This window comes from Dryobates pubescens, chromosome 1 (genome assembly GCF_014839835.1).
Source record: "Dryobates pubescens isolate bDryPub1 chromosome 1, bDryPub1.pri, whole genome shotgun sequence".
Lineage (NCBI taxonomy): Eukaryota > Metazoa > Chordata > Aves > Piciformes > Picidae > Dryobates > Dryobates pubescens.
The window spans coordinates 16,534,195-16,551,910 of record NC_071612.1 but is presented as its reverse complement, the minus strand read 5'-3'; the positions used below and the strand labels follow the sequence as shown (position 1 = coordinate 16,551,910).

Genomic DNA, 17,716 nt, shown 5'->3' with positions numbered 1-17,716 from the left:
TGTTTAATTTTGTTTTGTTTTTTCCCTCCTTTCTTCCCAAAAGAGGATTTGTCCTATGTTATTTACTCTGTGCACTTTTCTTCCTTATTGGCTGTAGCATGCTTAGAAGTCTCTCTGATGGACAAGACAAAGCAGTGAGATGGAAGAATAAAATGCAGTTTTGTACCATTCAACTAATTTCTGTTATGTAAAATTTATTTATCTTTAGTTTTCAATAGAAAGTTGACTTCCATCGTTTATTTTCAATAATTGATTTCTTATGTGTGGTTAATGTCTGTATACTTAACAGTTCTCAGGAAGATATTGTGCATTGTGGTGGTGGTTGGCTGGGATTTTTTTAGGGTAGTTTGTGTGGGTTTGGGTGGTTTGGGCTTGTTAATAGTGTTCATCAGAGGCTCTTGTGTTTGTGTTCTTGTTCAGAGAATCTTTAAGATTCTGTATTTCACACTCTGAAGTAAAATAGAGCAGTAAGTCAAAGTAAACCAATGTATCTGTATGACAGTGAGCTTGCAGTGTGATAGTTGTCACAAACTTGTGAGGGCACAGCTTACATTAAGGATGTGAAGGAAGGATGGGCACATACAAAGAAACAATGCAAGGCAGGTGTTTAGATCAGGGGTATCTCAACCTTGATAGCTCAAATGTTCTGTATGTTTTGAGGCTAAGAAAAAATAAATTATCTCCTTATTGCTTGTGAGTCATGTATATACTCTGATAGTGCCTTCAATGTATTGACATGCCATGTGGTTCATCCTGATGGATTACATTGTGTAAGATCAGAATTTATCACTAAGTAGTACTTCAGTTGCTTACCTTTTCTCTTCTCTTTCTCTCTTTTTTTTTTTTTGTGTGTCTTTTTTAGTGAAAACACTCCTATGTTTGGTACCCTTTTTACCATTTCCCCCCCCTATTGAATACTGTAATGCCTTTTGATTTGTAGCTGAGAATACATGGCATATTTGAGGTCTGTGGAGACAGGTTGGACTCGATGATCCTCGAGTTAGTTATACTGTGATATTAGCTGTACTCATTTAAAGAACACTGTTATGTAAAATTTGCATTTTATTTTTAATTGAAAAGGCAGGCTTAGCCTTTTTCTAGGCAGGGGTGACTGCTGTTGATTTCAGTGGAAGTCATGCTTCTATGAGACTGAGCTCTAAATCAAGGATTTTGTGGTTTGGTTTGTTTTTTTTTCACCCTCTGGTTTACTTGCTCTCCAAGGTGCTGTTGTTCCAGACAGTGATTGCTAGATCTTCTTTTATTTATGTATTGCTGGTTGAGCTTTAGGTCTATGCTGTGTTAGTTCTGGCTGTGAAAGTGGACTTCTGTAAATATGTAGCAATGTGATATTTTAAGGGGTTTTTTGTTTGTTTGTTTTTGTTTTTTTTGGTGTTCCCCCCACTTCTTGTGCAACTGAAGCTTCTATATAAGAAAACAATTTGCTTTAATAGATGAGGAAATTTTTTTTCACTGTGAGGGTGACTGAGCACTGGAACAGGCTCCCCAAGGTGATTGTGGAGTCTCCCTCTCTGGAGATACTCAAAACTCGCCTGGATGCCTTCCTGTGTAATCTGGTGTAGGTGATCCTGCTCTGGCAGGGGGGTTGGGCTACATGATCTTTTGAGGTCCTTTGCAGCCCCTGAAATTCTGTGATTTTGTTGTACTATAAGATCATTGGTGTTACAACTTACCTGAAAATATACATTCTCTGCATTAAATGGCTGAGCTATGAATTTATGTATAAAGTAGCCTCCTGTTCGAGGCGGACTCTTGATCTCTATATTAGGATTTCCTTTGATTTTGGTGCTAAACGTTGTCTTTCTGCACAATGCAATCTGAAAGTACAACTGGTCTTTTTTTTTTTTTTTTTTTAAACTGGAGCAGGCATCAGTTAGGCATCAGAGTAGTAGCATGGTGCACAAATTCATTGTTGCATACCATTCCACCTCACTAACTTCGGACAATCAAACTCCTGTGCCTGTGGCATGGCATCACTTTCCTCTGGCATTAGTGAAAAACATGCTTCCTAACTCAAATCAGAATATTTTTGGACGTCATTTTCCCATTTTTGCTCTCAGTATGTCTTGATGAAGGAAATATTGCTTTCCTGACAATTTGTCAGACCAAGAGTTGAAAAATAAGTTGCAAACAGCCAATGTTCAAAACGAATTCGTCTTTCTGTAAGCTCCTGGAGTGCTCTGCTGCAGCCTGCAGAATTAGATAAAACCCTGGTGGAGAGAGAAGCAAGAAAACCTCTTCAAAGTATGCATTTAGAGCCACTTGGAGCTTACGGCCTGTCACAATAGACTATGTTGTACTAGGCCACTGTTTGTGAAGATTAGCAACAGCATGGGATACCAAATGGAGCTTGAAAATCAAATGTGGAACATCATGTACTTAAACTGTCTCTCCAGAGGCGAAAGGTCAAAGTATTCCCTACTGCACAATCTGTTTTCTATTTCAAAATGCAAGGGTATATGGGAAATCATCTTAATTTGAAACAATTTCCTAAAGCAGTAAGATAGGACTGTGTATGCACAGTTTGAAGTTTTTCCTAATTGCACAGGCAGGGAGAAGTAATGGATAACAACTTGGATCCTGGCAAACTTTTCATACCAGTTTTTGGTTAGTGGTTGTCTCATAAATTAGAAGTTACCATTATTTTTTCCTGGTGAAGGAGAAATCCTCTTTCCTTTTTCTGGCTGGTATGACAAGCAGCTCTGGTATTCTTCTCATGCACCTGGCAATGAGAGGAGGAGTAGGGCCCTGGTACTGCACCCCTCTCCCGGATGTTTGAGATTTCTTGACTGGAAATTCCTGTGAGGTGGAGAAGGACATTCCTAGAACTCCTGCCCACTTGCTTCAGCTTCGTAGTTCTTTTTAAATTGTGATTTGGATCATTTGTCTTTTCATTTTGAACTTTCAGTTATCCTTTTCACATAGCTCTGGTACTTTTCCCTGTAACTGATAAGCATTTCCTTAAATTTTCTGTCTGCAGGCTCAGGAAGCCAGGAATGTCCTGTCTTTTTTTTGTTGGTTTTTTCCTTCCCTCCCTTCTCATTAATCTTTCAAGGATGATAAATTTGTTCTGAGAATACTGCAGAAACTGAAAACTTAGAAGATAGGCAGTAGATGTCTTAGAGCCTTTTAAAGCCGACATTAAAAATTCTGATCTTAATTACAAGCGAGTAAGTGGAAAGTAATTTTTTTACTGAAATGGTGTATCTCAGAATTGTTTCATAAACTTCTAAGGAAGCTGAATGTAGAAATTGGAGTAGTCTTTTTTAATTACAGATGTGCTTTTTATTTGAAATTTTTATCTTATCTGAAATTTGTGCACTGATTTTTCTTGCTTCTATTTTAATTTTCAAGAAGTGTCAAGGAGGAGTTGGGATGCATACCACATAATGACTAGTGCTTCAAAATAATCTGAAGAGCATATTGAATGGCATGAGATGATTAAGTCACATGAAGGCATTGAAGAACTTTTGTTTTAAAAACTCATGTCTGTGACTAGTTTGATGACTGGCATATCACAGAAAATATATCTGGTTGGAAGAGACCTCTAAGATCATCCAGTTACACGTCTGACCCAGCACTGAAGAGTTAACACTAAACTGTGTCCCTAATTGCCGGGTCTGCATGCTGCTTGAACACCCCAAGGGATGGTGGCTCCATCACTGCTCTGGTCAGGCTGTTCCAGCTTTTGATAACCCTTTCAGTGAAGAAATATTTCCTAATATCTAGCCTGAACCTTCACTTGTGCAGCTTGAAACCAATTCTTCTAGTCCTGTTCTTTGTCATTAAGGAGAAGAGGGTGACTCCTTCATTACTCCAACCTCCAGAGCTTCAGGTAGTTGTTGAGAGCGATGAGGTCTCACCTCAGCCTCCTCTTCCCTAGACTGAACAACCCCAGCTCCCTCAGATGCTCCTCAGAGGCCACATGCTCCAGGCCATTCATGAGCCTCATTGCCTTTCTCTGGACATGCTACAGTATACCTCAATATCCCTTCTATAGTGAGGGCCCCAGAACTGAACACAGTACTTAACAGCTCTTCTGAGGGAGTGTGCTGTAATTCAGAAAACAGCAGTAATTTTAGATCCTTAGAAGCTGTTGGCTGACCGTTTCAGATGTGACCCAGCCAGCTTCTGATGTGTACATCTTGCTTAGACATTGCATCTTTAATTTTTGGGCATGCTTTTTGTCATTGCTATCCAAGCATCAGTCATGAGATATGCCTTACTGTATCCACACTATTCAGTGACTAAAACTGGTAGAGAATGCTGTGGTATGTCCCTGCTATTTTAGTGTATGGGAACATATGCTTTAATTTTAATAGTGTGATCTTTAATGAAGAGTGACTTCAAGGCCTGCAGAATTAGCTCCCCCTCAACAAATAATCAAGTAAGTGACAGGCAAGGAAATGTTTGTATGAAGATTACGTATGTTGCTACTGGAGAAGGAGCTGATTTTATTTAGTAGCCCTTGATGTGACAAAAAATTCAGAGAATTTTGTGAAGTCCACAATAAGAACAGATCCATAGTATAATTTGTGTGACTAGAGGAACCTGTCAGGCAGGAGGTAGTGGCAATACTACCTTAGGAAAAGCTGCTTTTTGAAGAGATTAACATTTCTTCTAGTCATTACTGAATGATAAGAGAAAGCTTTTTGGTTTTTTTTTGGTTCCCCAGGAGTGGAAAAGCTGTTCCACTCCAGGTCCTGTGTATAGTGTAAGTATGTCTCTCCCCATGGAAACACTGGCATGTGTGTACTTTTTTCTCCCTTCTCCTAGTTTATTTTTGTTAGTGAAGTTTATATCTGGAAAAAGATCTGAAAAGAAGTGGCAAGAAAAGAACAGTGATTATTGTAATTTTGGGGGTAAAGAATCAAAAGCTCATGCTTTTGTGATTGTGAGGAGTGCTTTATTCCTGGGCTAAGATTTAGCCTTCAAGATGTTCTTTAGAGCAGATTTGTTGTTGTTGTTTCTTTCTCTGCCTCTAACTTTTAAACCCTACTTTTGACTTGCTGAGAATGCCTTCCACTGGAAATAACAGATAATAAAAGTATTAGGATGCTATTACTATCTACAAGGTACCTTTATGTAAGACAGAAGTAAGGCAAAGCTGTCCTTTGTGACTGAGGCTTCTTGTGAAGTTTCTCCCAATTTTTATTCTAAACAGCTGTTTCTAGTCCATGTTTTTATCCTCTGCTGTAGAATAGTGCTCTTTTATAGAACTTGTCAGATTTAGCAGAGCAACGTGCTGGTATACAACTATACTCCAGCAGTGTGAATCCCATTGAGAGTGTGAAGCTGGTGTTTCCCTTTGGTTTGCTGCAGATTTTTGGAGGCATGCAGGCAATAGGAAACCATAAGGTCCGTGGTGGCTGCTTCTGTATCACTGAAGTTCACAAATCTTTCAATTAACAGCTCTCTGTGTTTGTATGTATTGAGGTGTATGAAAGAAATATACCTTTAGAAATAGGTATTTACAACTAGTTTACTGACCCCAAACCTTTACCTGGGAAGCTTAGAAGGAAGAACAACCCATTCTCTTAAGCCTGAAAGAATACATGGAATTTTCTAAACACAGAGCATTCCAATATGTGTCGAACTTTTAGATCAATACCTTGATGAGACTTTGTATGTGAGTTCACCTGTAGTGCCAAACCTTCTGAGAATTTTTCTCTAAGAAACAGGCATCAGAATGTCTTTTCATGTGCAATCATCTTATGTTCTATAAAGTAATCTATTCTACATCTATTTTCCTTTCACCTTGTGGCTTGAGTTTAGCATTTTAACAGCAGTTGCTATGGAAGAGTTAGCCATGTTTATTAGGTCATGACAAATTGCAACAGCTGAAAGACAAATATGGTATTCTGTTTTAAGTATAAGGTGGGCCCTGAGCCAGAGATTAGCAGCTTCAGAATGCAGCTAGCCACAAAGCTGGATCTTGTGGTTCTGACGCACACTGTAGTTACTCAGCCATAATGCTTAAATTTAGCTTTTACTTCAAGTATTTTCCTTGTCACAATTTTGATTACTTTCTTTCTTGTTAAAAGGGCTTGTCCACTCTTATTATTTAGTTTCTTAACAGCAAAAGACAATACTGAATGGAAGTGAAGAATTATGTATTTCACACCTTGTTCTGACTGGACATTTGACTTCCTTTTTTCTTTTTTCCCCTCTTTTCCCTCCCCCTTTTTTCTTTCCAGTGAATGTAGGAGTAAATGCACAGGTTTAAGCAAACATTTGCAAAAGCTGGCTGTATCATGAGAAAGGATACAGCTGCAGCAGGGACAAAACCAGCAGAAACTTAACTAGGACAAACTTCTCAGTTTTGTCAACATGTATTTACCTGATGCAAAATGATCAATGGGAAATCTGTCAGATATGTGTATACACAGAGAGCTCTAAATCTAGTATTCATACATCTGTTATTGCTACACTCCAGGATGCAGGGAGTCAATATAATTCATATCATAGCTGGGAACTTTTGCTCTTGTGGTTTTCTAGTACTGTAGAAATCCGGGCCAGAATATGAGTGTAATGCCTCCACAGCTTTTCAAAAGATAATCCTCTCTACAGCATGAAGACAGGTAAATCATGATATATACAGTCAGTGCTTTGAAATGTGAGTAACCCTCTCCTAACAAAAATCTGTCTGGAAATAAAGAGCTGGAAACTGTCCTACTTACAATCCTTAGCAACCCCTATCACCTGCCCTCTCCCCTCCCCCCAAAACCCGCAAACCCACCAAACCCCATGAAAACAAGAAAACATTCAGAAATGCAAAAGAAAGTCTCCCTGAAGGTCAAGGTTTTCTCTTGTCTGTCCATTTTTAGCAATTTCTGGTTTGTACTTCTCAGACCTTAGAAATAACTTTCCCAAGTCCCCTCAGGTGAGGGAATGTCAGAATGCTTAAAGTCAGGACCTTCTGATCAACACCAGCCATATGCTGTGGGAGCTGCTTGCTGGCATGCATTTTTGTGGCCTGATTCAGGAGGCCTCTTTGCACCTCTGGAAGTTCTGGATTTTCAGTAATGATGATCAAGGTACCACAGGTAATGCTTTTGATAGTCCTCTGGATTATGTTAAGGTGTGATCCATAGCACAAGACCTGGAATAGATTAGACCAGACCTCCAGTATTTTACAGCTGTAAAATGTTTCATGCTGGCTGCCATGAAGCCATGGCTGGCTGCTTTTCCTTCAATAATTCTCTTGTGTCTGGGGCTGACATGAACAGGAGTGGTAGAACAGAAGAGGTTGCCCATCACGGGAGGCAGTATAGGACCACAGATCCTGGAGAATTTCAGAAATGGCTTAACTTCTACTGAGCTTGCCATAGCAGTTTGTTTCTTCAACTGATCTTGCTCTCTTGTCTTCCTTGCCTGGTCTTACTTTACCAGTGGCCTTTCTAAGGGTTTCCTGGAGAGGCATTGCTCTTGGAAGCACAAGGTGTGTATGATGAAGGAAGAAGGCTGACAAGGCTGTTGCCTGATGTAGGCCAACTATCCTGTTTCCAGGATTTGAAACAGCTCTCCCTAGTCTTTGCCTGCATCAGATGTCCCAAATGGACTGTGCATTCTCCAGCAGTAATGACCCTACCATTTTGGTTTTGTAGGTTTTGTGCGTTTGGTTGGTGGGGCTTTTTTTTGTTTGGTTTGGTTTTGGGTTGGTTGGTTGGTTGGTTGGTTGGTTTGGTTTGGGTTTTGTGAGTGTGTGTGGGGTTTTGGTTGTTTTTTTTTTGTTTTGTTTCTGGGAAGGGGTTTAGGAGACTAACTTAACCTGTATTTCTGAAACATTTGCTGTTTCTGTGTCTGGGGTAGTGATTGTGCCTATGAGTATGTCTGTAAGTGTCACAATTTCAACTGAGGGGTGTTTTTCACCCTTACTGCATTACAGCGATGGCTAAGATCTTAAAGGACCAAAGACTTCCGAGCATGAGTTTTGTACAAATAAGTTGCAGAAGGCTGATTCCTGTCTTGAAATCTGCTCTATGACCACACTGAAATAGATAAAGGAAGACTGTGTTGCAAAAAATGAAGAGGGTTTCAGGATGCTGCCATTTATCAATGTGCTACTGAATTCTGTTTCTCTAACAGCTTAAAGCTTGGCAGTTTTGTAATTAAAACTGTGATAAGCAGAAATTATTGTCTGATGCTGATGTAGGCTTGGGCCATTTCCTTTCTATGACCATTACTTTTAGAGGTCCTTTTGACTTAAATGGTAGGTACAAAAATTTTGCACCCCTCTGTAGCAGTCTGCTTGCTAGCAGAAGGGTTCTTCTTCTGTGTTACCTAGTTGTTTCCATGTTGTGATAGCATGTGGCTTTCATACTTGTCTTCAGAATGTATGTTCCTTGAACATGGCTACAGAAGCACATGAAGTGAATCTATAAATAGGTCCTAGAACTCTTCCATGGCAGATAAGTATTGCCCTCTACTACCTCAGATGTACTGGGCACATTCATTTGTCCCCTTTTATGGGTTGATGAGGAGGGGATTTGTTTCTCACCTGTTCAAATATTTCCAGTTACACGTGAAAAAGCCCCTATCTATAACAGATGAATCTGTGGTAGTGTAAGAAAAGCTTTTAGCAGGCCTTAAGCCAGTCAGTATTTGTACATGTTTCACGTTACAGTTTGGAGCGCTGACCCGGGGAAGCATGAGTGGGGTCACTGCATGCTCGGGGTTTATCCAGCAAATCACAGCAGCAGCAGCAGAAGTGCAATGACCCACTTAGAACAACATGTTCAGTCTCTTTGGTGTTCCCCATTTGGTTTCAGTTGCATGCTTAACTCTGAGAGAGAAAAATAAACACTTGATGCAAACAGCACTCAGAGGTTTGATGATTATTTCAATATGCCAAGTCTGTTTCCTTGGTTCTGAAGTGACACTTGTAGGAAGTTTTGAAATAAAATGCCTCTATTTTACTGTAGTGTAAGATGCCCCCCTCAATCCCTCCCCCCCACAAAAAAAAAAAAAAAAAAGTCTTAAAGGACCAGCTCCTTTAAGGTATTTAAATAGCAAACTATGGTTCAAATCAGTTGGAGCTAGAGCCAGGCACCCAAAGTGGACTTAACATGATTATGGGACCCTCTTGCAAAACCAAGCAATGGTCTGTGACAGAGAAGTGTATCTCCTCCTCCTCTTTGGAGGGATTTATCAAGTCAGTATGTGTAACTATCTGGTCATTCTTCACTGGTAGGAATAGAATGGAATAGAATAGAATAGAATAAACCAGGTTGGAAGAGACCTTCAAGATCATCGTGTCCAACAAATAAATAATGACATTCCTCTTGGGGATGTTTTCTGAGGTGGTTTACTAATTTTTCTGATAGATGGAAAATGTAGGAGGATTACTTTGCTGTGCATGTATGTGAGTGATGAAATAATTGCTTCCAAGTTTGTTATTTGTGTTGGCAGCAAGAAACACAGACTGTTGAGATGCGAGTATCTGGGCTGGGGATAATACCTAGCAACGCATTTCTGGTTGTCAGTCAACACTTCCCCCCTAGCCCTGTGCCACTTGTGATGTAATGCCATTCTGCTGAGTGGAACCCTCTGTGCACCCTGCCTGCCATTGGATGTGATGTCACTGCTATACAAAGGCTGTCAGTAAATCGCCATGGGATAAATATTATAGTCTTAATATCTGTTTTAGGAAGAATGTTTTCTACTTTCTGGTAATATTAAAGAACCTGTTAACGCAGAACTTTGCTTTATCTCTGTGCCTCTTGAAGAAAGTGAAGTTATGTACCAGGAAGCATAATTCTGTAACACTTTATAAATGGGATTCAGGTTGATGCAAATGAAATGGGAGCTGGGAGTTTCAGCTACAAGCGCACAGTGTAACCAACAAGCAGCAACTAAGAATTGCACCTACAGGATTGCTCAGGCTCTTCCCTGATTTCACTACTGCACGTGAATCTAGAAGCTTCTGTTACTCTTTCTGTTCCAGAGGTGACTGAAAATACACGAATGAGAGCTTATGTGTCACCACTATCACTTTCTTTGGCCTAAATAGTAGCTGACTCAGGGTAGTGCAAGCAGGAATTAATTTCTTCTTTTGCTTCCCTTTCACTAGATTTCTGTCATATTTTGCTTTTATATATATATAGATATAGATATAGGACACAGTCTCAGGCTGCGCCAGGGGAGGTTCAAGCTGGATGTTAGGAAGAAGTTCTATACAGAGAGAGTGATTGCCCATTGGAATGGGCTGCCTGGGGAGGTGGTGGAGTCGCCAACATTGGAGGTGTTCAGGAGGAGACTTGATGGGGTGCTTGGTGCCGTGGGTTAGTTGTTTAGGTGGTGTTGGATTGGTTGATGGGTTGGACGCGATGATCTTGAGGGTCTCTTCCAACCTGGTTTATTCTATGTATTCTATATGTAAAAATATTTTTAAAGGAATAGGACTTCACTAGGTTGATAAGAATAATAGATTCTCTTGGGCAATTTTTAGCTAGGACTTAGGAACTTAAATATCTGTCCATGGGTGAGGAAGGTAAAAGTAAAATGGCATTCTTTGCACCCAGTCAAATAAATAGCATGGTGTTGATTACCTGCAGAGTTGCAGAAGAAAGCCTTATTAAATTCATCTTCCCTGCCTACTGCATATGGACAAGGTACCAATTTCTACATAGTGGTCTGGCAACTTTCCTGCTTATAAAATGTGTGGATTTGGGTCTCTGATCGGTATTTTCTGGATATAACAGAGAGTTTGGCTGTATAAATGTGTTAAAATCTGAATTATTGGCCATTTCAATATGCTTTTACAGCTTTGGAGCCAGCTAGGATTTGACTTCAAATTAACTTGCCAGTTAGGTGCTAGGGAAGGGACCTATCTGTGCAACGGGAGCACTTAAAGTGGTTTCAGGTCTCTGCCTGCACATATTCTTTTCTGGACATTGTTGCCTCAGTGCTTCTTTCTTGTGCAATTTCCTTTTCAAGCTAACATAGAAACTGTATTACCAGTACACACTGTGGGATATGTTGACTTCTGTTGACTTCAATGGACTTCGCTGTTAACTGACGCAAAGGCAGGTTTTCACCACGTAACTATAAATGCTGTAAGTGAATATACTTAGCAATGACCTAAGGTCCTTCTAGAGCTACTGACTTCATGTTTAGATTCCCATTGGGTTGTGCACTGCTTTTTGAAATGCACAGGAAGCACCTTGTGTTCCTGTCTGGGCTCTGTACATCAGCATTCCAAAGGCAACTAGTAAATACCAGGCATCGCAGAATGACAACATGCTTTGCTTTGGTGTAGGTGACAGAATGTGAAACCTGCTAGGATGACCCTTTGCCTGGTATGGGATATAGATCATTACCCTGAACTGCTCAGGGGTCGTTCTCCCTGGCTTGTTGGTGTCTTGTGTGTTTTCTTATTTCAAGAGGCCCTGGCTCCTACAGCAAACACTTGGCTTGCTGCAGGCTGGGCAGTGGAACCCACTTTCTTTTTCGAAACACACTATCTGTAATGCAGCACAACGCTGCCACAAACTTGACTTCATGTGGACTGACACAGACTCTTCTTAGTTTGCTAATTCAGCAAAACTATTTTCATATAAATTTATAAAGAGTTTAGTGCTTTGCAACGCTTGTTAGGTTATGTGTGTTTTGAGAAATGATGGGGGAAACAGTTGTGTAGTCCAAGCAAAATTTATTAGAAGTCTATCCAAGAAAAAAAAAAAAACCACAGAGACCTTTTGCTTGTAGGAATTCAAAGTCAGTTACCTGAAAGCCAGGTATGAAAAACCTGCATTTTTCTAAAATCAGATACAGAGTAGAAACAGTACTTTTTAAATATCACAGGCAACAGATATTTAAGTCTTCAATCATAAATGGCATCAAAGATAGTCATTAATCTCACAGCAAAGCTGCATGCAGATCTAGTTTAAAACTGAAAGCCTTTGAATATAAAGCTTTTGCCATGAAATCTGCAATAATAAAGGTATGCTGCACAAAGATGCTTCTTTACCTTTGTCTTAATGACATTTCTCAGTAATAAAGACATATGTACATTTAGATTTGGCTGGTAAACCATATTTTAATTAATAAAATTTTGCATAAAATGCTATCTTACAGAATTGCACTATCCAGGTGTGCTTCGGTAAATAGAGCAAGAAAGGAAAACCCATTGAAATGCTCTAGATGTGAAGAGGGCAAAGATCAAATAAGGAGCTTAATTTTTGTTTTAAAATCAACAATCAAATGGCTCTGTACAAAAAAAGCAAACCTATGTACAAAATGCTACAGCGACTACGTACATTGTGATCATTTTAATCCTTTACCCATGAGAAATGCTGTAGAAGCTTTTGCCATCTGTAAGGTGCTGAAGAAACCAAATCTGATTTATTTTTTTATTATTTTTTATAAAGCCATAGTCATTATCATCCTGTGCCTTAATTCCATTTGCTATTTATCCTTACCTTTGCACATAGAAAATGTATGCTTTCAAATACTTGGTTCATTCAGGGGGAAAAAAGAAAAACCCACCTCTACAACGTATGAGTTTTAATACTTGTGACTCTCTTTTCCATACTAAATTCCTTACAAGGGTGTGTAACTCAGGTTTTGCTAACATACATATATATATATATATAGTGAAGTAAATCAGTACATCATGATACCTGTGAATATTTTTCAGGTGGCTATGTTAGGAAAAAACCACAACCCAAACCAACCAACAACCCTTTGCACTAACACTGTTTAGTTCCTGCTTCTCAAAATTCCTGATACATAAAAACACTAACCTCCCACATTTCATGTTGCTTACTATTTCAACATTTTCATTGAAACCATTTAATTTCAGACACCAGTAACAGGTTATTATTGTCTATGCTTATATCATTGTCTGTCTCTTCATTAAATCCTCTTTTGTGAGGTTTTATGCCTCTTGCACTTCTTATCTTTTAACAAAAAAGCATTACAGCTTTATTGGGGGGAAAAAATAATAAAGGTTTAGCCAATACCATTGCACCTGCTCAGAACACTTGCAGCTCTTCCATTTTTCACTACACTTGCTCAAGATTTTACAATCACTGTGCATATGTTACAACATACAAGTGCAGGCAAAAAAATCTATATTGTAATTAGTCATACATTGTAAACCAGTACAATAGGCAAACCTGTGATACGGCAAAGTGAAAGCAACAAATGCTGCCAAGCTGGTAAGAATGTAGAAACCCAAACTACTGAAAAAGAGTAAACAGCAACTTCCCTCTGTATTACATGCATGCTGAAAAAAAATCCCATCAAACATCATGACAGTACCCCAAATGTCCAAACTATAAGCAGTTTCTCCCCCTCCCCCTGCCCCATGGCAATTCATCTGTGTACCTGTCATCAGGCTTTTCCTATTGTGTTTCAAACGAAAAGGCTTTAAAGCAGGGAGGATTTAAATGTTGAAACGATCCCTCTTGTTTCAGGAAAGCTTAGTTATTCATACCGTGGTTGTTGCTGTAACACTGGTGGAACGGTTTGGCGGGTGGGATGGGATGAGGATGAACTAGATGGCCTCTATTTGAGACTGCAAGCAAGAAAACAGAAGGCCAGTGGAGCATGTTTTCTAGCAGCCTTATGCAGATGTGTTGCAGAGATGCAGCATAAATAAGTAGGAAAAAAAATATTTCACAGCCTCTTGACATAGTTTCCAGGGAAAGTACCAAAGAATTTGGTTCTTCTTGAGGTTCCTGAAAGTAGAAGCAATAGATGAAAGATGGGAATAACAACAAGAAATCACGATGTAAGCAAGCATGGCTTTTACATTTGCATGTTTGATATTGCATAAACAGAAATATCTACAGTTCTTTGTAACTTCAGAAAGTTATTCTGAATTTTATTTGTGAGTTTCAACAAATTATAACTGTAGGAAGGAAAAAGCAAATAAAGGTAAGTATTTGATTAAACCATTAGGCCTGATTAAGAGCTGATTTGGTACACAGAAAAAATTTAATTTCAACAACATCAATTCTATTTTAATAATCTGGATTTTTGAAATGCTGTGGACTGTTTATAGATGATTGTTAGCCACTGTGTGCATGAAGGTTTATGAAAAGATGAGCCCATATCATTTAGGCCTAGGTATGAAATCTCTGTTCAGTAATACTTGGTTCTCACAAGTAGTCAGCTCATGCAGGTTGTATGTTACCTGGTCTTTATGAAGAGAGCAGCGATACATAGTCCACTTTGTACAACGCTGTTGTCATTCTCATGTGATACCACAAACTGGAGCTACATGGCAATTGTGTCCATTGATTCCAAAAGACACAAGTGGAAAATGGCCACTAATTTCAGTGGATTTAGTTTGGGATTTCTCCTGATAAAGCCAGGTTCAGGTTTGTTACACTGAATACTAAGAATTAATTTGCTTAAAAGATACCAAGCAAAGAGGGCAGCAAATGATAAAAAAGGAAAAAGCAACTGAATTAAAACATACCCACAAACCATCCATCATCACATTTTTCCATCACATCAATGACATCTCCCTCTCTGAGCTCCAATTCATCTTCATTCCTAGGAGTATAGTTATATAGAGCCTGAAACCTTAAATAGGACAAATGATGCATTTTAAAAAGAAGTAAGAGTTCTTTGCACCTTTGCTGAAGTAAAGGAGATGGTTTAAACATGAACTAGTAAGTAACACTCCTTGCAAATATAGGGTAAAAGGGTTTATTTTGCCTGGTGGACTGAAGGGCTAAGTACTTATAAGAGCAAATAAATAAAACTTTATTGTAAAAGTAACTCATCAGACACTAAAGACTGGGGGTTCCAGGCAAACTTAATGAACCTATTGCTTTAACCAGAGAATTCTAGTATTTTTATTTTAGTTTTAGCATTATTTTATATTTAAGTAACAAACCCAAAAGGTCTTCTAGAGTGAGTCTGAAGGTGTGCTATTTCCTAAGGCCCCATGATTGTACTTAAATCAGTGGCTCTGCCTTTAAGCTCTAGAAAGCTGATCCCAGTCTACTCATGCTCTGCCACAGCACAGCAAAATGCCACACAGCATAAGCAAGGTGTCTGGTGTCCTTCTATAGGTGGTGAAGGAGAGTGCCCAGGAGAGTGGCTCACAACCCTTTCTGCTGTGACTGGGGGGGGGGCCTTCCTGGGCTCCTCAGAACAACTGTTGGGATGAGACTTGGCATTATAGGAGCACTGCATGTAAAAGAGGCACCTACCTCTATGGGGAAGGTGGGGAGTATCTGCTGTTGGAAACACAGAGCTGTAACTTCTTTGGCTAAAACTACCCTTGCTATAGACATGAAAAAAAGCCCAAACCAAAAAAACCCCAAGAGATAATAATAATGGAAACTCAAATGGTCTCAGACACTGACTTGTGCCTCCACCCCGCCCAGAGGCTACAGAGTGAAGAATGTAAGTTGGATAAATGAAAAGAGGTAGGGGATTACTACATTTCTTTTCATTTCATTACATTTCATTTCTTGTCAAATTTTAACTGAATTTCTTGGAACTGAAAGAATGGCAATAAACCCTTAATAAGGGGAATTAAAGGTGCTTGTGCTGACAGTCCATGAGAAGATCTCTGTAAAAGCCTGAGAGTCCTGCAGAATCAGAATCTGCTTTTTTTCCCCCCCTCACCCCTTTGCCCCAGCTATGACTGTGTAAAGGAACAAGTAAAACTGCAGAAATTATATAAAGGAAATTGTTTTAATTTCAAAGTATTGAACCAGAAGATAATCATGTCCATTTCCCCCTCCTAACAAATTCACTAACTTTAAAACCTTAATGCCATTACTCTTTCCCCAATGAAACCAAACCCACTTCCCCTGTTTCTGTTCGCTCTCATTCAGGCAGAGTTTGTATGGCTTAAATGAGATAGATGCTTATTTCAGCAAAAAATTCCTGCTCCCGAAAGTCCCCTTTGAAAATCCTATATACAGATAGGATCATATACAATATGATTTTCTTGAATAAACTACAGTTATTTTTCACATTGCTGGCTTGAAAAGAGACTGTTAGAAGAAAGAATTGATTGTAACCTCATGTCTTGTGACTGGTAGTTATCTCCCCAAATCTGAAAAATCTATTTTTTTGTGTTTTGGTCACACTAACAAAATGGAAAGGGACTGGTTATTTAAACAACTCTGGTAACTTGTGTAGCAGGATTAGGAACAATCCGTGCAATAACATTTGTCATGTTTATCATCATTCCAGGGAAGCAAAACTATGATGATATTCTAAAACTGATAAAAATGCAGCTTCCAAAAGGTACAGGAGTTGCAGATGTCAAGTATCATAAATAGAATTCAGGCTTATTGCTTACTCAAATACAGGAATAAAAACCTCCTAATTAGCACTCTTTGTACTTTAGGTATCTAATTTTAGTCAGTTCCAGATAAGCCATTTTGATAACTCCTTTGTAATCTCATTGCTAATCTGAGCATTTCTTAAATACAAAACCTCCACTACCATTTACAACACTAACAAAATACATATGGCAATTTAAATAAATTTCTATTTCAATTTTAGGAATAAGTAAACTTAGCTACTTAAACTACATTGAACAAAACTAATTATTGCTTACAAACCAGAGCTAGGTGCTTCCGTGTGCTCAACAACAGGAGCTTGTGGTTTGAATGAGATTGAACCCAAAATGTTCTATCTGTGGTATAATTATTTTACAACTTTTTGCCCCTCTCTTTTACCATTTATTCAAGTGACTAACAGGTAAACTTTTAAATGTTTGTAGATGCTAAGCCTTAGTTACATTTAGGAGAATTCATCTCTCAGGTCATATTCTGAAGTGCACTGATGCTAGACGAAGGCTGTTGGTTTCAGTGATTGTTGAGCGCAAGACTGGCGTGGGGAGGATTTAAAAAATCAAACCAGTCTCGCACTGAACTTTCATTTCAACAGCACTATAATAGCCTTACATATTTTATCCAGGCTGCTTACATTGCTGGAGAAAATAAGACTTGAGATCTAGGTTCTTCTCCCGTTTTTGTAACAGCTTTCTTGTATCTAATTTTTAATTGCACGTGTGAATGACACCAAAAGGTGTGAGGCTGTGTTCCTGTGATCAGCATTAACAAGTTCATTTTTAACTCTGCTCACATTCAGAACTGTTTCTGAATAATTTGTGTCAAGTCATTAAAGGAGATGAGTTCAATCAATGTTATATCTCTAACTGGCAGTCTGCTGAGATGTAAAATTGGCGAGAACAAAGGAAGTAAAACTTTATAGTTTTACAAAATGGTTATCCCTTTAAGGTATAAATGATGATGAACTGTAAGTTGGCATGCCTATTTAACTTGCAATAAACTAAGGCTTTGCCTTCTGGGACCTTCTTGGATATCTTCCTACATCATGTGGCTATCTGTAAATTTCTGAAATCTCTTCTAAATTGTACTTGGCATATTAACAAATTATTTGATGATGTGCTGGCTATTGCTTAAATGTCAGGTTTTGGTTTAGTAGACAAGAAGTATACTTACGGTTTCCCCCCACCGTGTATGTTGTCATGAGCAAGCACAGGGTGTTGTGGCTGAAATGAAATGATTTGAAATGTAGTAAGGATTTATAGTCTGAGGTCCCAAAGAGTTGGATAGGGGTATGACAGACATGTAGTTGCTTGAGAGTTCATATTTTGCCTTGTGTATAATAACACCCTGCCCACCCTCCAGCTCAGAAATTCCTAAGAGACATGGTAAGCGACAGAATTTTGGCAGGTTTAAAGATCTGA

The 17,716-nt window shown here is 38.9% G+C and overlaps 1 protein-coding gene across 5 annotated transcripts in view; it reads right to left on the bottom strand.

Annotated features, from left to right (window-relative positions):
* Positions 1–11,657: 11,657 nt before the first annotated feature.
* SORBS2 (sorbin and SH3 domain containing 2) overlaps positions 11,658–17,716 on the bottom strand; it is a 143,523-nt gene continuing 137,464 nt past the window's right edge. For all 5 annotated transcript variants that reach the window (XM_054161828.1, XM_054161803.1, XM_054161835.1 and 2 more), the window contains 3 exons: positions 17,469–17,518; positions 14,450–14,556; positions 11,658–13,703 (listed from right to left, as the gene is read on the bottom strand). In XM_054161828.1, the coding sequence (XP_054017803.1) occupies positions 13,642–13,703; positions 14,450–14,556; positions 17,469–17,518 (219 nt within the window). In that variant the 3' untranslated portion in view covers positions 11,658–13,641. The remainder of the gene's footprint in view (positions 13,704–14,449; positions 14,557–17,468; positions 17,519–17,716) is intronic.